This window comes from Eucyclogobius newberryi, unplaced genomic scaffold (genome assembly GCF_026437365.1).
Source record: "Eucyclogobius newberryi isolate DKJ021-1_F unplaced genomic scaffold, fEucNew1.0.hap1 SCAF_24, whole genome shotgun sequence".
NCBI classification, from domain to species: domain Eukaryota; kingdom Metazoa; phylum Chordata; class Actinopteri; order Gobiiformes; family Gobiidae; genus Eucyclogobius; species Eucyclogobius newberryi.
In genome coordinates this window covers 464,404-485,173 of record NW_027315879.1, presented here as the reverse complement: position 1 = coordinate 485,173, position 20,770 = coordinate 464,404, and the positions used below count along the sequence as shown (strand labels likewise).

The following is a 20,770-nucleotide window of genomic DNA, read 5'->3' as shown; positions in this document are numbered from 1 at the left end:
CACTACATGAATCATTCGTCACTAAGATCAGCTTAAACTATGAAAATATTGAGCTCATATTGAGTTTGAGCAGAAACATGTCTGTGATATGAACATTTCACATCAGAAATCACATCAAAAGTCCATGTTCCTGTTCCTGCTGCTGCATGAATATGGACTCAGTCTTTCACCTGCTGCACATTTGTGGAACAGTCTCCACAACTATTACTAGGCTGTAAAAAATGTATTTCTTATATTTTTTATTGTTTTATTTTGTACATAAGTTCGGCCCACGATTCGACAAAAGAGTTTGGTTTGATGGAACACTGTGGCTCATGCACTGAGAGGCATAACTTAAACTCCTTAAACGCTCCACGTGTGTTTGTATTTTGTGGTGAGTCAGTTTAGGTGTACAGATAACTACAGATAACTACTATTTTGTTATTAAGACAAAATACAATATTTTTCAGTTCCAAATACCTATGACTAAATGTTTATCTCTGTAGATCAACTCTGAAGTTGTAATGCACATAAACTGAAGCACAGTGTTGGTGAAATTACACTTGTTTTTCTAAATACATTTCAGTTTGAGAACAAACGTTTTCATTTTTTTTAATCGATCCAGTAATTGCTTCAAAAACAGTAGGCTATATGAAGCTATTTATTTCTTATACTTTTATTGTTTTATGTTTTACGTTATGTTCGGCCCGCGACCCAGCCCGAGCGTCGAAATTCGGCCCGCGGCCCAAAATGAGTTTGACACCCCTGATCTAAGTAATCATGCTCCTGTTCACATCACTGTAAATCTGGAACAGAAACAAAAACACAATTTTAATGCTAGTCGACCCAATGACTCACAATCTGTAAAAATTATGACAGAGGACATTGAGACGTACATAGAGGATTCACGGGCAGGGTAATTGCTGTCGCCTCAGCCAAAAAAAACAAAGGCAGAAAAACTGAGGCTGCTGGAGGCTAAACATGCCAAAAACAAGGATCCTCAAATGCTACAGGAAATTAAAAACACAAGGAGGGAGATTAATGACCTGGCTTCACGGGAGATATAAAAGAAAATATTCTTCATTAAACAAAGATATTATGAAAGTGGTTCAAAATTCACAAAATGATTAGCTTGGAAGATTAGAATACAAAAGGCCATATTTATTAAGTGCTAAACAAATTAAAAAATATATTATTTAATAATAAAAAAAATATTAAGGCTCTTTATCAGAGTTGGACAAACTACGGCCCGCGAAGCTTGTCCAAGTAATATTTAAAAATAATAATATTTTTTTTTTCTTTTTTCTTTTCCTTTTTTGCCCTCGGGCATCTGTCTGCATTTGTATCCTTAACCTGTTACCATCCACCTATTCTGCCCTGTGCACAATGGTTGGACATACCCAAATGGCATTGCTTATTAAAAGAGGATCTTATGTTCCACATGCAAGTGTGATGCATCATTAGAAAGCTTAGGCCTCCTAGTTTCTGCAGATGTGCACATGAACACTGTCAGGGCTTCAGACCTTACACTACAGAAGCCCAAACATAAACAAAACATCCTTTTTTAGTCTCGCCTGAATATTGTCAATTTGTAATGGTCCTGAGCATGACATACTTCATTGTGTGCTTATGCTGTTCACTGTACATGATGTTTATCTTGTTGACAAAAACTGTGTAAAGTTTCAGATCTCTAGGAACAGGCATTTTGGTGCTTTTGACCTTTTTGTATCAAAAAGTATATTCGGAACATGTTATCCAAATATGTGCCAACTGTGCCAAACTACTACAATTTGAGCTCCTCTATGATCATAAAACATACATTTTGATGTTTTGTAGGCCACTAATACCTATTATAACTGCTAAAAACAATGTATGTGAAAATGTGTAAATATGAGTTTACCCATGAATTTCCCATATAGAGGTTAAAAAACATATATATATTTTTTTATTTTATTTTTGTATTGGTATAATAATACATATATCTAACAAAATGCGCGTTCAAAAGGCTAATAAAATCAGAAAACGTGATGCGTAAAATCTAGTCCCTCCTGCCGAAAAATCTAGGCTCTTTACAGCCTTACTCACGAGAATACAGAGGATTCTGTGTGTGGGACCCCTAAGTCCCGCCCCGCATTCTAAAGCTATTCTTATTGGCTAGAATAATATGTCAATCAAAGTATGCTACGTGACGGCATGCTAGCGCTATCTCGATGTCAACAACCAACCTTGTGCGTCGGAAGCGGCACATTTTTTTTCCTCAGGAGGCTCTAGAAAACAAACCTTCTCTTAGACTTTTATTCTTTAGACTTTTATTCTTTAAACCCCCTCCTGCCTGTACCTCCGTGACGGAGGTACAGGCATCTAGCAACAGAGACCTGCCGCTAATGCTGATGCTAAGACCACAGCACGAGAGGAAATGTTCCATCAAAATAAAAGAGGAAGAGGAAGTGAAGGCATTCATTGCGCCCCTGCTGGCCAATTGTGAAAATACACAATATCTGCAATGCACTTTTTTTCATGGCGTCTCGAGGAGAATATAATCCATGAGTTTCAAAGAAATCAGACAATGTTGAGTTTTTCACACAATGGGTAGGGGGCGCTATAGAGTAAATTTGTTACATAGGTATTAATTATTTCCAATCAGACCATAAAAAAGCATTAGTGAGTGAAATATGAGCTCCGTAGATCAATTCCATTAGGCGTGACTTGTCCTCGAAAAAAACAGGAAATTAAGCCTTTTTTGAGGGCGTGTTACGCAGAGACCGTAAAGAATATCAACATTCTTTTGTATATTTATTAAATTTCAATGTCTTTAGATGCAAAAGGTTTTGTTTTGAGCTCAATCGGACAAAAAACCTATGACAAGAACGATTTATAAAAAAAAAAAAGTCATCAAAAAGTCATGTTTATCATACAGCAATGCTGCCAGGTGTGTTTTACTCCTCAAAAGGTAGCTCTATCACTGTCCCAAGCTTCATGTGCCTAGGCCAAAGATTAAGAGTTTCATGTTTTTTCTTTTTTGAACTAGTCGCCACTGTTGTGACGGGCGTTCTCGCAACCTCCATTCTATTCTATTCTATTCTTTTTTACTGCACGATAGGGACACGCGCTGGAATAGTTTTTTTAATTCAACTGTTTTTGACTTTTTTCGGCTGGATTTGAGCGTTTTTCGTTGTGTTGTTGTGACGTGAGCTAGCTCCGAGCGAGCCCACCAGCCCCCCCCCGTGCCCTCCGGCCGCGCTAAAGTACGGCGTGTCGTCGGTACACGTTTATATACACGTTTATATGAAAGAGGAACTTCACGAACGATCGGGACACGCACTGGAATCGCTTTAAATTAACTTGTTTTGACTTTATTCGGCTGGATTGAGTGTTTTCGTCGTGTCGTTGCGATGTGTCTTGGCTCTGAGTCCCCCGGCTCCGGCCCCGCCCCCCGGCCAGCGCCGTACCGCGTTTACACAAAGGAGGAACTCATGAAACTGCGGAGAACAGTCGTCTTACCCGGAGATCGTCACGTTATCCCGGCGGACATCCTAAGGAAAACGCAACGAAGCAGACGGGCTGGACGTAAACTCCGAGAGAAGAGAGGAGAAAACAGGAAGTCGGTTCCCGCCGTAGTCATGGGTAACGTGAGGTCCCTTCAAAATAAAATGACGGAAATAGCGAGCCTCATGCGGTCCCAGAGGATTTATGGGTACAGCAGCGTCTTGATTATCACAGAGACCTGGTTAACAGCAGAAATGCCAGACTCTATTGTAGGTTTGGACAATTTTCATCTGCTGCGGGCGGACAGAACGAGAGAATGCGGGAAGAAAAGAGGTGGAGGTCTGGCGGTGTATGTGAACACGAGCTGGTCCAAACCCGAACACTGCACAGTGAAGGAGCAGCTATGTAACAAGGATATTAAACTATTGGCTATTGAGATGAGGCCATATTATCTGCCCCGGGAGTTCTCACATGTGATTTTGATCGCAGTCTATGTGGCCCCGTCTGCCAATGTAAGTAAGTAAGTAAGTAAATTTTATTTATATAGCACCTTTCACAGACAGAGGTCACAAAGTGCTTCACAAAACACAGAATAAAACAATAAAAACACAAAAAACTTACAGTGAACAATACATATACAACAATATACAGTAAAATCAGTCCGTAAAACAAGTGCATTTAAAAGGCTTGACTAAATAAAAAGGTTTTAAGCTGACCCTTAAAAGCAGTAACTGAGTCCAGTGACCGTAGGGAGAAGGGAAGATCGTTCCAGAGTCTGGGGGCAACAGCCTGGAAGGATCTGTCTCCTCTGGTCCGAAAAAGGGTGCGAGGAACCAGCAACAGTTTCTGGTCCAAGGACCTTAGTGAGCGAGAGGGAGCGTATGGTTTAATCAGATCGCTGATGTACGATGGGACCTGTCCTCGCTGCAGAGTTCTGAACCAGCTGCAGACGAGAGAGTTCCTTCTTGTTAAGACAGGAAAACAAACTGTTACAATAGTCCAAACGTGAAGACACAAATGCATGAATTATAAGTTCCAGGTCATTTTGAGACACCATTTTCCTGAGCTTAGAGATTTTTCTCAACTGAAAGAAACAGTTCCTCGTCAACAGCTTGGAGTGGTGCTCTAAAGACATGTCTTTGTCAAAGACAACACCCAAGTTTCTAAGACTTGGTTTAGCAGTCTGACCTAAAACACCAAAGTACTGGTTTATCCCTGGAATGGCATCATCAGGGGCAATAATCAGAGTTTCTGTTTTGTCAGCATTTAGCTGCAACGAGTTTTGACTCAGCCATTGTTTAATTTGCACTAAACAACTGACCAAGGAGTTCAGCTTCTGGATCTCAGAAGGCTTAAAAGAGCAATAGAGCTGAATATCGTCAGCGAACAGGTGATAGGACACATCACTAAACTCTTTAATGATCATTCCCAGGGGAATTATATAAAGCAGAAATAGGACGGGACCCAAGACGGAGCCCTGAGGAACTCCACACAACAGATCAGTTGAGTCGGACATTATTTGGTTTGCAGCAACACTAAAGCTCCGACCGGATAAATATGAGGAAAACCAATGAAGAACTGACCCCGACAGTCCAATCAGGTCCGTTCAACAGGATATGATGGTCGACAGTGTCAAAGGCTGCAGACAGATCCAACAGAACTAAAACCGTGCATTTTCCAGAATCAGCAGACATCATAATGTCACTGGACACTTTCAACAATGCGGTTTCCGTAGAATGATGTTTGCGGAAACCAGATTGAAAAGAGTCGTGAATGTTTGACTGATCAAGGAAATCGGACAATTGTTCAGAGACCACCTTCTCTAGGATCTTGGATATGAACAGGAGCTTTGATATTTCAATGCTGAAAATGCTTGTGAAGCACTGCTCTCCTGCACTTATACTGCAAACACAGCACTCACAGGCTCTCTTCCTCGTCTCTGGTGACTTTAACCACGCTTCTCCCTCTTCTGTTCTACCAACATACACCCAGTATGTTACCTGCCCCACCAGAGAGAATAGAACATTGGACTTGTTTTTTGCCAACACCAAGGAGGCTTATTCCTCTTCCCCCCTCCCTCCCCTGGGCAGCTCGGACCACAACCTTGTACATCTGAGGCCTGTGTATGAACCCATCGTGCGCAGGCAGCCTGTGGTGTCCCGTGAGGTGAGGATGTGGTCTGCTAAGAGCGAGGAGGCTCTGAGGGACTGCTTCAGCACCACTGTCTGGACTTAGCTTTATGACCCACATGGGGAGGACATCAGGATTAACCGTGAACTGAAGGCTCTGCTGAAGGAGAAGAAGAGAGCCTTCAGGTCAGGGAACAAGGAGGAGCTGAGGACTGTGCAGAAGGAGCTGAGGAGGAAGATCAGGCAGGCTGAGGCCGGCTACAAGAGGAGGATGGAGGAGCAGCTGCAGCAAAAGAACATTCAGGGAGTGTGGAGGAGCCTGAAAACCATCTCGGGCTTCAAAATCCCCCCTGCCCAGACAGAGGAGGATCTACAGTGGGTGAATGATTTAAATGCTCACTTCTTGAGATTTGATCGGTCACCCGCCCCTCCCCCTGCACAGCTGCATGCTCCCTCTTCCACAGCTGGACAATGCCCTGCATCTGTTCCTCTTCACTTCTCTGCCCCGGGCCATCAGCTCCCCACTTCGCCTGGACTCACCCATCCCCCCAGCACACGGTCCCCCTGCCAACCACTGACTGTCACAGCAGCACAGGTGAGGAGTGAGCTGAAGAGGATTAAAGTGAGGAAGGCAGCAGGACCTGACGGCATCAGCCCCAGGCTCCTTAAGTCCTGCAGATGAACTGTGTGGAGTTATGGAGCATGTCTTCAACATGAGCCTGAAGCTGAGGGTGGTACCACAGGTCTGGAAGACCTCCTGTCTGGTACCTGTGCCTAAGACACCGCGCCCCAAAGACCTCAACAGCTTCAGGCCAGTGGCTCTCACGTCCCACCTGATGAAGACACTGGAGCGGCTGGTCCTGGACCACCTCCGCTCCACCGTGAGCTCAGCCATGGACCCGCTGCAGTTTGCATATCGGTCTGGCATCGGAGTGGAGGCCACCGTCATCTCCCTGCTGCACCGCTCTCTCTCTCACCTGGAAAAGCCTGGCAGCTCTGTGAGGATTCTGTTCTTCGATCTTTCCAGCGCCTTCAACACCATCCAGCCGCTGCTCCTGAGGGACAAGCTGGAGACGGCTGGTGTGGAGTATGACCTGGCAGAGTGGATCCTGGACTACCTCACGGACCGACCCCAGTTTGTGAGAGCCCGGAACTGTGTGTCTGACACTCGGATCTGCAGTGTGGGGGCGCCCCAGGGGCACTGTCCTCGCGCCCTTTCTCTTCACCCTTTACACTGCAGACTTCAGACACGACACGGACAGCTGTGTCCTGCAGAAGTTCTCTGACAACTCTGCCATCATCAGACTCATCACGGACGACAATGATGTTGAGTACAGAGGACTGGCGCAGGACTTTGTGGACTGGTGTCAGCGGAACCACCTCCTCATCAACGCGGGGAAGACCAAGGAGATGGTGGTGGATTTCCGCAGACGCCACCCCACTGCCCCCTCGCCAGTGAACATCCAGGGACGGGACATTGAGAGAGTGGACTCATACAAGTACCTGGGTGTTCATCTGAACCACAAACTGGACTGGACTCATTACACAGACGCACTGTACAGGAAGAGCCAGAGTCGGCTCTACCTCCTGAGGAGACTCAGGTCTTTTGGAGTGACAGGGCCACTCCTGAAGACCTTCTACAACTCTGTGGTGGCATCAGCCCTCCTGTACGCTGTGGCCTGCTGGAGCAGCAGCATCACAGAGAGGGAGAGGAGGAGGCTGGACAGAGTCATCAAGAAGTCCAGCTCCGTCCTGGGCTGCGCTCTGGACTCGGTCCAGGAGGTGGGGGACAGAAGGGTCCTGGCTAGATTCACATCTATGCTGCACCATGAGTGTCACCACCTGCAGGACACTCTGTCCGCTCTGGAGAGCAGCTTCAGTGAGAGACTGATCCACCCTCGCTGTGTGAAGGAAAGGTTCCGTAGGTCTTTCCTTCCTGCTGCTGTCAGACTTCATAACAAACACTGTTAGTCCTGAACACTCGCAATACTGACCTAACCTAATACTGATGTGCAATTCTGTCATATGTGCAATTGCTGTTGGAATTCATGTGCAATTACTGTGAAATTCATGTGCAATCTATGTGCTGTTGTGACACATATTCATGTGCAATTACTGTCGTGATCACATGCAATGGTATTTGTGTATTTATTTATTTGTCTATGGGAGTTTTTATTTATTTATAGGAGATCTTCTACTGAAAGTGTTTTTCAGACTTCCTATAAGTGATCTGTTCTTCTGGATCTACCTCTGTATCTACCTGCGTTGCACCAATGAAATTTCCCCATGTGGGACAATAAAGGAATATCTTATCTTATCTTATCTTATTCGAGTTCGGGCCGAGCCGATTGCATCTATGTCCCCATGTGGGACTTTCATCAATGTTCAGGGGGTCAAAAATGACCGAGTTGAGGCAAAATGACAATGAATAATAATAATAATAATTATAAACCAGGCAATAACAAAGACTAGTCGCATTCCGCTCGAGCCAATTATATCTATGCATTAATAATCTGGACAACTACTCTACTAAATATAGGTGGGAAAGATAACATAATCTTGATTTGACGGATGAAGAGTGGGAAAATGTGTGTACTTCCCAATGGAGGACCTCAAAATCACATGTTTGGAGGGAATTCTGTTGAAAATGTTGACACCATGTCAATGTGCTCATTACTGTTGCAAACTGTTGGCAAAACTGTGGCAGCCAGGAAGCAACCCACTTTCACGTGTTCTGGGACTGGCCTGTTGCCCATAAATATTGGATTGAGATCAATAAAGCACAACAGACTTGTCTTTAACATAACCATCCCACTTGATTTCAGAATTATGTACTTGGGCCTCAAAACCCCAGCCATGGACACAGTCAGTGGGTTTAGATGCAAACGAAAAAACAGAGTCATTGCTTTAATCCGATACAATCAGACATCTTCGTGTGCATGTACCCACCTTACTCCGATAGAAATCGGTGTTCAAAATCTCCGATTGATACACCCAGATTATGCGATTGCGTAATCGCACTGAAACTAGACAAGGCTTGTGCGCATGCTCCAAGACCCACGCCAATGTGTGACCCCGGAAACAAAACCATACAAGGAAGAACACAACCGTATTCACTAACAAGAGCTGTTACCAGGGTTAGCCTGCACTTTATGTGGACAATAACTAACGCAGACATTACATACAAGATGAACAAAGCTGTACAACTGCTGTTCAAGGTCAACCGGAATGGGGGGTTGTATTAGTCCGCAGAAACGACGCATATCGCCATCTAGTGTTAGGAGGACGACACGTTCGTGCCAGGAATTCGACTTTGCGAATTCTCGTCTGCGTGTATACTTGGACAAGGACAGAGCTTGTCCAAGACCTCAAAACCGAATGTATAAAAAACTTTTTTTCCGTTTGCATTTAAACTCATTGAGTGAATGGATACATTTGGAGCATACTCCAGGCCAAAAGAAAAGAACGCAATCACATAAAAATGGATGACCCAAACTTTACTGACAATCAAGGACTGGACACAAATTATAACAGACATTCGAAAAATGGGAGAAAAAAATAACATTTGGACTTAATTTGAAAATCGACATTTTTGAGAGACTCTGGACAAGATGGGACTTATTCGTAGTTTCATATTTTTTGTTATATTTAATGGACATCCTGTCTTTGTTTTGCTCTCTGTGTTCAGTGTTTGAACTTTGAAAAAAATGGTAAAAATATTAAATATGTAATTTAAACCATGTAATTTGAACGGATGTGATACTGGCGTGGCCCCACAGTGCAAACGTCTGATGTTGCTCACAGTGGTCAGGGAGTTTGCTCAGACACATGAATTAGAGGGAACATTTGTCAGTATGTCCCAAAAGATCTTTAAAAAATACATAATCTTTTCATAATTCAAGACAATGTTGAAATTCACGTCACTGTTGTATAACAAAGCAAAAAGTTTGATGGACCCATGTGACTAATCCCCCATGAGGCAGCTACACTGTCTCTACAACCCTCTGATAACACAGGTGTCCATGACCTCTCACCAAATGACTCCAAAGACACAAACGACCCCTGCGGTGAACTGGAACCTTCCACTGCTGACAAAAACCTGTTGTTTGTTCTCTTTGTTCTGCTGGATAAAAAATGGTTTAAGAACAACGTCCTTAAATTACTATATTTCACATCCAAACAGACTAGATGCTTGTGTGATCATGTTTGTTAAACAGATGCCGTAAGAACTGTGTTTTGAAATGTGGTACATATTATGTTAAATGCATTTCCTCATTACCTGCTAATGATGTGTGTGTTCACTGACAATGTTGGAATAGTTTGTTATGGTTACGTGTGATTTTGCTGGTATAATGAGTAATGAGTGAAGGACAGAGGAGCCTCTTAACCTGTTACCATCCCGCCATTGCTGTTTATGATGGACGAAACGGCTTTAATTCTGTACATCCTTGTACTCAGTCTGTCCATAAGGAACCATTGAAAAACAATATCCACTTGTATTTTTCCTGAAGTTATCCCATTTTGAGATATTGTCAAGTAAACAAAGTTTTCTTCTTTGACGATATTCAGGATTAAGGCTCGTCCGGCGCATTTCTCCGTCCATAACAAATGACCTGTTTGACTTATAAGATGGTGTTTGGCATTGATCTTTTCTCCAGACTGTTGGCTACAGAATGAGACCATCCACCATTTTTTTCTGTCGACGGTTTTGTTTTCTACAGCCTCTGGAGGAAAAAAATGCGCTGCTTCCGACGCCCGAAGCTAACTTGTTTTTAGCCACATAGCTAACGTTAGCAGTGACTTAGCGGCCTTTGATTGACATATTATTCTAGCCAATAAGAATAGCTTTAGAAAGCGGGGCGGGACTTAGGGGTTCCACACACAGAATCCTCTGTATTCTCCTGATTTTTCGGCATTTGGCGACTAGATTTTACGCATCACGTTTTCTGATTTTATTAGCCTTTTGGATACGCATTTTGTTAGATATATGTATTATTATACCAATACAAAAATAAAATAAAAATATAATTTTTTTTTTTTTTTTTTTTTTTTTAACATCTATATGGGAAATTCATGGGTAAACTCATATTTACACATTTTCACATAAATTGTTTTTAGCAGTTATAATAGATATTAGTGGCCTACAAAACATCAAAATGTATGTTTTATGATCATAGAAGAGCTAAAATTGTAATAAAACAGTTTGGCACAGTTGGCACATATTTGGATCACTTGTTCTGAATATACTTTTTGATACAAAAAGGTCAACAGCACCAAAATGCCTGTTCCCAGAGATCTGAAACTTTACACAGTTGTTGTCAACAAGATAAACACCATGTACAGTGAACAGCATAAGCACACAATGAAGTATGTCATGTTCAGGACCATTACAAATTGACAATATTCAGGCAAGACTAAAAAAAGGATGTTTTGTTTATATTTGGGCTTCTGTAGTGTAAGTTCTAAAACTCTGACAGAAGCTCTGGCATCTGCACATCTGCAGAAACTAGAAGGCCTAAGCTTTCTAATGATGCACCACACTTGCATGTGGGCTGTAAGATCCTCTTTTAATAAGCAATGCCATTTGGGTCCAACCATGTCCAACCATTGTGCACAGGGCAAAATAGGTGGATGGTAACAGGTTAAAGAGGAAGTTACAGGTCTGTGACAGCCAGAAAACTTGCTTGTTTGTAGGTGACCAAATACTTATTTTCCACCATTATTTGCAAATAAATCCTTTTATAAAATAAGTCATTTTCAGATTTTCTTTTTCTGATTTTGTCTCTCATAGTTGATGTCTACCTATGATGTCAATTACAGGCCTCTCATCTTTTTAAGTGGGAGAACTTGCACAATTGGTGACTGACTAAATGCTTTTTTCCCACTGTATCTGACGCCAGTGACATGTCCGGGAGAAGAACGGAAACAGACTCTTGTGAATGCTGTCGGAAATATCAAGAAATTCAGTTACAAGCACGCTTCAGAGTTACAAGCACGCTTCAGAGTTACAAGCACGCTGTTTCAGCTGAACACATGGCTGTCCAAAGAGTGTGCACCTAAAGGACGACACTACATTGAGAACTTCTATCTATTCTGGAAACGAGAGGACCTGTTTAGGGACCTGTTTAGAAGAAAGAAGACAGAGAAACTGCTCCACGCTCTGAGGCATTGGACTGGGCCTGGACAGGGTCCTGAGCAGATATTTAGAGAAGAGAGGAATGAGAGAAGAATTCCTGCTCCATCAGCCAGAGCCAATGTTTCAGCATCAACAGCACCACAACCACAGCCTCCAGCAAAGGATCAATCAGCAGCTACTCCACCACCACCACCAGCAAAGGATTCAGCTCCAGCTGCTCCACAATCACCTCCACCACAGGACTCCTCAGCAGCACCAAAACAATCTTCACCAGGGCCTTGCAGGAGTCATTCAAATTATTCCCCATAGAGTCCTCATCAAAGGCCTTGGACCTATCTGTGACTGGCCCGACAGCATCCCTGTAATCGCCCCTGCCCTCAGAAGCCCTGGGTCCCCCCTTCAACATCTTCTCCCACCACAGATTCCTCACTCTCCTTCCAATCTCCACCCTCGCCCAGCCATCTTGAATATCTGATCAAATCAGGCCTTAAAGGTTGAATGGACAATTTTTTTGGCACAAATCTGAGTCTTATTTCCTCGTGGTGTGGACTGCCAATTAGTCCTGCCACGTATCAATCATAAAACGCACCTACCGCTCACCTGCAGCAGCGTCAGGCTCGTCCCCCGAGAGCAGCACATTTCCGCGTGTCTAAGCGCATTGATCTATCATAATATCGTTCCCTCAATGTACGGGACAAAATTAGGACGGAGAAAGACTGTTCGAGCTGTCTCATAAGAGACGGAAATCTACTGGAGACGAGAGATGCGATGCGATCCGCCGGTCCACACGGGGAGAGTGCGCATGCGCACTTCCGCCTGAGTTCTCAAATCGCCGAAAAATCGTCCATTGCGCCTTTAAGATGACCAACCTGATTTTACACCCTGTGTAAAAACAGCCTCCCCTAGTGCTATTTCTGTAGTCACATCATACAGATGGGGGAAAAAAAATGCGAGTCAGGCTGCGCAATCTGAGAAATTTGATTCATATTCCCTGTGAAAAGATAAGACCCAGTCCCGCTGAAACTAGTCTGAAACTTGCTGTGCTAAATGTCAGATCCTTATGTAACAAATCACTCTTAATTTATCATTTCATTTCTACTTATAATTTTGATTTTATGTTTTTAACTGAAACATGGCTTGACAAAAACACAGGAAATGTAGTTCTGATAGAAGCTGCTCCACCCAACATTAAGTTTTAATCTGAAACAGGAGAAAACAAAAAGGGAGGGGTGTTAGTGCAATCTTTAGGGATGAAATAATTACCCACAGGTTGTCTTTTGGGGTGTTTTCATCATTTGAGTAGGTATCGTTTAAAATTGAGCTAAGGCAGTCTCCATCCATTCTCTTCATTGTTTTATACAAGCCTCTCCAGCACTGCCAAAGTTTTATTGATGATTTGATAGAGATGCTCTCAGTCGTATGCACAGACTTCGATGGTTTGGTCATTACAAGTGATAGCTTTATAGGGATCTCCCTATAAAGAGGAGGCCTACACACCTGTTGGCCTGATTGCACCCTGAGGAAGGCCACGTTAGGGCTGAAACGCGTTGGTGCACATTTTATACTTAAAGCCATGTCTGTCTGTGGGAATACTAGACTTTTTTTGCCACAATTTATACCTGCACAGACAACCTTTTTTTTTCCTTTTTCTTCTTTGAAAAGGTTGTTTACCAACAGCTCACAGATTTCCTCTTAATAAACAACTCATTTGATGTTTTTCAGTCAGGTTTTTGATCTCATCACAGCACTGAGACTGCTGTTGTCAAGGTGACAAATGACATCCTCCTGAACACTGACATGGGCAAAGCCTCAGTCGTAATTCTGTTAGATCTGATGCTGCTTTTGACACTGTCGATTATGGGATCCTCTTACAGAGACTGGGTGGGCATCACTGGCACTGCCCTAAATTGGTCAAGGTCCTATCTGGAAGACAGGAAGTACTTTGTTGAAATTGGTAGCTGTGTCTCAGACCACATGCCCCAGACCTGTGGGGTGATCCAACAGATCAGTGAGTGGAGGCAAAACAACTTTCTCCAGCTGAACTCAGACCAGACTGAAATTATCGTCTTTGGCCACAGAAACAAAGAAAAAGTGTTCGCAGTCACCTCCAGAGTCTCGCTCTAAAACCTACAAACCAAGTTAGAAATCTGGGGGGAATAATGGACTCACACTTGAACTTTAACAGCCATGTCAAATCAAAAACATCAGCAGCTTTTTACCATAACCATAACCAAAATCAAAAATATAGTGTCTAAACCAGACTTGGAGAGACTTATCCATGCGTTTGTTTCCAGTAGGTTGGACTACAGTAATGCTCACTGGCCTCTCCAAACGAGCAGTAAAACAGCTGCAGTACATCCAGAACGCTGCTGCTCGGGTCAGTTTTGTTTAGTTGTGCATATGACTGAAAGGATTTTCTTTGCACTCACTCTTCTCTTTTATTTCTTAAACTGTTTTGTGATTTCTGTCACCTCTTTGTGATTTGAATGCATTTTCTTCCTGTTGTGTGAAGCACTTTGAATTGCCTCGTGTATGAAATGTGCTCTACAAATAAACTTGCCTGATGGCTCCATTGGAAAACAGCCCGCAGCACAAGCTAACAACGCTAACACGGCTAACGTGACTAGCAAAACTGATGCAGAGAAATGCAGTCCTTCCCCGCCGGAGATGCGGGTTCCCCCGGCCCAGATGGAGATTCTTGCGACTTCCTTGCATTGGAAGGAGGAGAGAACATGACGAATCATCAGTTGTTGCTAGGGATGTCAAGATCAGATTCAATCATCGCAATTATTTATGGCCACGATAGGTTATTCGTGGGGTTTTTGGAATCTGCGGTTAACCGCAGAAATATTTCAAAACGCAACTTGATTCACGGCGAGTCACACACACGTGTCTTTGTGTAAGAGCCCAGCATGTTAACAAGAGTGGATGAACGCGCTGTCTGACCGGTCCGTTACACACGGAGGTCCACACTAGTGCAAGTGAACAGAGCGAGCTACAGTCAGCATGAGTAGTTTTTTATACCGCTGCTTCACAAGTTTACACGGGGCAGAGCAAGGGGCCCCACCACTGACGGCGCTGGAGCGCAAAGCGGCCGCTCAGTGAGAGCCGAAAGTGGAGCCACTGCTCGATGGAGAGGAAGGAGGAGACAGGTAGTTCCAGAGCATAATCTCAAATATGTTTGTTGTTGGCGTGAGCCAAAGAAAAGGGATTTTCTAAAGGTTTCAAGCCCCTCCCCCGAGTGTTGCTATGGAGCTCATCTCACTAATAAATTATATAATGCTTAAAAGAGCTATAATGAGGGTCCAATAAGCATACATTTATATTATTTAATCCATTTGTGGCCATTATATTTTATTTTTCTTAAATGAATACACGTTATTAAAGAGTAGGGAAGTTAAAAAAATAAATACTTTTTTTTTTCCTCTCACAGGATTATTTGCAAGTTTAAACATAAAATAATACAATATTAATGTGTCCATTATTTTTACTTGGTTTTTACTTGGTTTACGGATTCTTAAATGAAATATATTGAACAGGCGGACGAAATGTAATATCATTTCATCATAAAAACATGTAGTATGCTTCTGATGGGTAAAATAAAGGTTGTATTAGATTAGAGTGCTGTGAAATTGGTGACCCTAAATCAAATATTTAAAAAGCTATTGAAGATTAATTTTCATATTACATAATGTTCCATAAATAAAACACAAATAAAGCTTCATATGGAAAAATAAAGCTTGCTGTGGTGTCTCTCGTGGAGTATTTGTTGTGTTATTCAACTTGTATCGCTCTATTTGATGTTCCATTCCAGCTATAAAACGTTTCCATTTTTGGTTTTGCTATTTGATGACGGTCCCCAAGTACTTGTCTCGGCTCGTAGATAATAACGTGGATGACTTCCATTCTGGTCCCAAATGTTTATTTGGCACCTGTTCACCAGATCACCGTCCGTGCGTGCCGTAGTGTAATTTTCCTGCTTGCGCCGCCCACGGCTATAGACAATATGATCACACTCACAATAGGAGCGCCACAATAGGAGTGACGTATGGCATAAATTAAGAGAATGCAGAGCGCCATCTGGCGTAGATTACGGCGCTCGATTACGGCGCTCGTTTATGGAGCTCGTTTACGGCGCACGGCATAACGTCAGACGGCGCTAAAAGTGCCGCTTTATTTAGTAAAAGTGTCGGAAAATAGTGGCCCAAAATTAGGATCACACTTCGCCACTTAAGTGTGATCATAATTTTGGGCTTCTGTATTCGACAAAATTATTTGGACGGGGTGTTTTCAAATCCTATGGGTCCAGTTCTTTCTGAGGATTGGTGTCAGGAGTGACTGGGGTGTTTTTTTTTTGGGGGGGGGCCCTTCATTAGGATTGGACTTTCCACCCTTTTACGTTTCTTTTTTTTTAGGTCAGGTTTTCGGTTCAATTAACCGGGCCAACCACCGCCGCTAATTTGTGTCACGTGCCTCTCAAATGCGGAAGACATCTCTCAAATATTTTCCAAACATTCAGAACAAAATATATAACTTCTTTTACCTCACTTTTACCTCATTTACAGAGTTTAGTACGTCGCTTGTTGACTCGGCAGAAATCTGCAACGTTTCTCAGTCTGTTATTTTTATTCTTCCCTCGTAATCCACCATGTGTGTTTGGACACGAACGGACAATGCATTTGTCTGATTGGTTAATCCGCCTGTCAATCACTCCCTTTGGAAATTGGTGCGACTGGGTTGGATCCCAGACCCTCAGGTTTTGTAAAGTAGTCTGTCAAAACGTGTTGGGAATGGCTGGTCAGGCAACCAATTTTCTGTAATTCATCACACGTTAACGCATTCACTTTGACAACCATAATCACACACAAAAAAGCTAGAAACAATTCAAAGATGGAATGTAGGCCAGGCAAACTTGCTAATGGCAGCCATCAGTGGTCCGCTAAAATAGTAATTATTCAACAATAAATGGTACATTGGGCACAGACTTTTTCAATTATAGAAGTGGGTTTAGTTACGTACCAAATTATTTATATGGATAAGCAGAGGAAGCAGAGCTGGTGTACTGACCTGGATGATGCTGGTGCCGTTCTTGAAGTTGGTAAAGGACCTCATGACCTCATGACTCATGGTCTCCACAGACTGTTTCCAGGAGGAGGCGAAACCGCGCACCAGTTGTGTGATCCGCACTGCACACACAGCAACACCGTTACAATCTGAACATCAACACAGCGGAAATCACGGGGGGGTCCGGGCCCCCCATGCTGACTGGGGTCCCCCTCTCCCCTCACAGTGTCCCCCCACCCCTCACATAACCTTTAATAGTTTTTAACTGATAACACTTCTATCCATCAGAATCTATATGATTACTATTCACACACTGATCTACCCCTTCAGTTGTGACACATTGGTTTAATCCAGTTCTTCTCAAATAGTGGGTGGCGCGGTGCGATGCGTCTAACCCCGGGACCATGCTTTTTTTGCAGTACTGAAATAAAGTGTAATTGCACATCCACTACAGTAGGTGGCAGTGGCGCCCGCATTGCCCGTGCGACCCTTTATTTATTATTTTATTTGTAAATAAACTGATTTCTGAATACATGTTGACTGTAAAGGGCAAATACTTACATTAGTATTCTAATATGAATCATATTAACAATGTTGTATTTTTTACAATGCCATTTAAAGTGTTAAAGGCGTTATCGTTTCCATACATTTTTGGACCCCCTAGACCAAACAGAGTTTCGCCCCTGCGTTTGAGCAATACATTTTCCCACTGAACAGAGTGCAGAGAACCAAAAAGCAGGACAAAAAGGGAAACGGAACAGGGAAGGAAGGGTGTTTCTTTCCCTTGTGTCTCGGGACCGTCGGACAAATTGCAAAGAAGTTTTAGACAACACAAAATCCCTGTTTATTTTAAACCAGGCAAAACTTTAGAGACAAAAACTGGTTCACCCTAAGAACAAGATGCCGACACAAAAACAGAGCAAGTTTATTCTATCCAATGCAGTGAAGAAAATTGTAAAGAGACTAAACAGCCACTGCACAATAGGCTCTATCAGCACAGAAGACACTGGAGTTCAGGACCACAGAGCGCCTTGCATCTGCATCTTAAAGCCACCTCACTCTATCAAAGAGGTGCAGATTCTAAGCAGGGAAAAAAGATGGTTTGAAAGAAGAGTTAAATAAAAAACATCCTTAAATAGAAACGGGGTGGATGACACATTTAGGTTTGACATAAAAGACACAGAAAAATCACTGACCAGGAGGAAGATCTTCTCTATGGTAAGCTCAGTGTATGATCAACTTGGCATGCTTGCATCAGTCACTCTGCTAGCCAAACAATGGCCCATCTCATATCATTTACACCAGGGGCCCCCAACCACCGGGCCGGGAAATAATCTCTCAGTGACAGCATCTTCTCCGACGTAACTTTGGCCTGTCACTCATGACACTAATAAGCTTGTCTGTGGATATATAATGAAAAGCCTTATATGAAATTGCCAATGAAATCCATTAAATATAATGGCAAGTATATTATATCTCTGCTCTTGTCCTGCGTGATAACAACTGATACGTGCATTATACGTAATACGTCATCGCGGATGCGTCGCATCAAACGCGCTGCCCAAAAGTAGACCCAAAAGCTCGCGAAAATGAGTAAAAAACAACAGTCTTTGGAGAGCATTTTTACAAAGGGGAAAAGGCCAAGTGAGGAGCAGACGAGGAGCAGAGGAGTAGTCAGCGGGGATTTTGGAGAACACGTCTCCTGGGCCAGCATTCTGCTACTGCTACGCGATCACCTGTTTTTACTTTTACAAGAGTTTGAGCGCTACTTCCCGCACGCAAAAGATCCATGAACTGCACGTGAATGGATCCGCGACCCATTCGTGATTAAACCGGGCGAATTGAGCATGTGCCGCAAGAGGATCAGCTGTTGGAGATTGAAAATGACGGTGATCTTAAACGTAAATTTGATGGAACAACTCTGCTGACTGCCATATGTATGTTAAGAACAGTGAGAACACGTGAAACTGTACGTTATGTTACTCCAATTTGGATCTTTTGGAATAGAACACTTAATAATGTACAAACGCATCTTTTGAGAACATTTCGCCTTCCGAGCTGAATCGAATGGAAGCCCAACCCCCGCCCACTTTCGCACATAAACTGGCACACCGGTCCGTGAAAATAAAACCCACATTATTCCGGTCCGTGGTGCAAAAAAGGTTGGGGACCCCTGATTTACACCACTTTTCAGATGCTTCAGAGTCTGGGTATGGATCTGTAAGTTATCTCTGTAAGCAAGGTCTATAAGTCTACAAGCGAACTAAGCAGCCGCTTAGGGCCCCAATCTGGTAACGTGACTTAGTGCAAGCGCAGCGTGCGCCAATAGCATAGTAGCACTGTTGCTGCGCAAACAGCGGTAACATATAACGCACAAACCGCATTTATTTGAAAAGACAAACTGGCAACCACGGCACCATACCTGCACTGATTGGTCAACTTCATTGTGAGCAAGCAGAATGAGAGCAAGACAAACGAAACAGAATGTGGTCCTCATGTCCAAAAGAATTTACGTATCCCCGGTGTCGAAAAACATACCTGTGTCAGTGAGCACTGCGCTTTAATACGTTTGAAAAAAGGATATTAATCTTCTATTAAGAGTGTTTTTTTGAAACTTCCTATAAGTTATCAGTCCTTTCCCCCTGTATCTACCTACCTGTGTTGTAACAACGAAATTTCCCCATGTGTGGACAATAAAGGATTATCTTATCTTATTAAGCATAACATTTACATCAGCTCGGTAGTGTTAGCAGCAGGTGAGGGCGGTGAGGTGGAGTCTATGCCCCAGGTTACTAATAATCCGGTCCGGATCCGGACCCAAGCGTTGTCTCGTCCGGACCAGAACATGAACATGAAACTTTGGAATGAACAGTGTACGGCCCTCAGTCACACAGAAAGAGCAGTGCAGCCTCAGTGTGTTAGAGATGAGTGGGGTTTAAGAAATAGTTTAAAATGAACCGGGAGTTAAGAGTCTTTCCTTTGCGTCCCTTCTCTCTCAATCTCTCTCCCTCTCCAAACACACAAGACCTTGGCACACGCTGTCCGCTCATCACTGCGTGAGAAACCCTTGAGAGCAGATCATGACTCGTGACTCGTGATGTCTGTTTTACTTTGACTTCATAAGAAGCGCAGCGCTGACTGACGAGAGGAACATAAAGGTTTTTGCGTCTAACGTCTATCAGCCAATCACATCGCAGCATTGTTTCATGCAGAGGAAAGTCAGAGTCCAGTGTGTGATGTTCTGATCAGAACAAACATTTATATTTTAATCAACTTTTAATAGAGCAATAAAACATTTCAATGTATTTAAAAAGCACCATTTGACTGTTATAAATTAGTATAAATTGGTAAATTGAAAAGTGAAAAATAACGGCCTATTATAACTAGATAATGTGCAATGGCTGAAACTATTGCGAGTGTCAGCATTCTTGCGTAAAAGTACTACATGTGTGTAGTAAAGATTTTATTCTTGTTAGGCTCGAGCCATGGAATGGAATGTTCATTCCAAGGAATGCTCGAGTCTGTTCTAACGTGCTTTGAACTCATGGGCTTTGAAACACAGAATAAAGTCTGAAGAATAAAGTGAGTGGATCGGGGATGGAAGACATTCTGGACGGCGTGGAGGAGCAGCCTTTTCTGCCTGCACGTGCCCGGAAACGTAAAAAGTCCCTTAGCTCGTCCGAGGGTTCTGGGAATGAGCAGCAGGATGAGGCTGAAGCTATTGATAACCGGGGTGAGAGCAGAGACTGTAAGGTGATCATAAAGCTTGCACAGGATAGTGCATCCTTTAAGGAGTGGAATTCAGTGGCATTGTCAAAGAGCCTAACTGTAGCTGTGGGAGTGATCAAGAGTGCGAGTGTCCTTAGAGATGGCTCGCTGCTGGTCGTGTGCAAGGACGCGGCTCAGCAACGGAAGGCGATTGGAACTAAACGTCTGGGTGGAAAGGACATTCTTGTGTCTAATGCTGAAAGAAACA

The 20,770-nt window shown here is 43.1% G+C and overlaps 1 protein-coding gene across 1 annotated transcript in view; it reads right to left on the bottom strand.

The window, feature by feature from the left end:
• The window catches only part of vps52 (VPS52 subunit of GARP complex), a 96,746-nt gene that overhangs the window by 3,258 nt on the left and 72,718 nt on the right, over positions 1 to 20,770 (bottom strand). Inside the window, exon 19 of the mRNA XM_072459616.1 lies at positions 16,798 to 16,916. Within this exon, the coding sequence (XP_072315717.1) occupies positions 16,798 to 16,916 (119 nt within the window). The remainder of the gene's footprint in view (positions 1 to 16,797; positions 16,917 to 20,770) is intronic.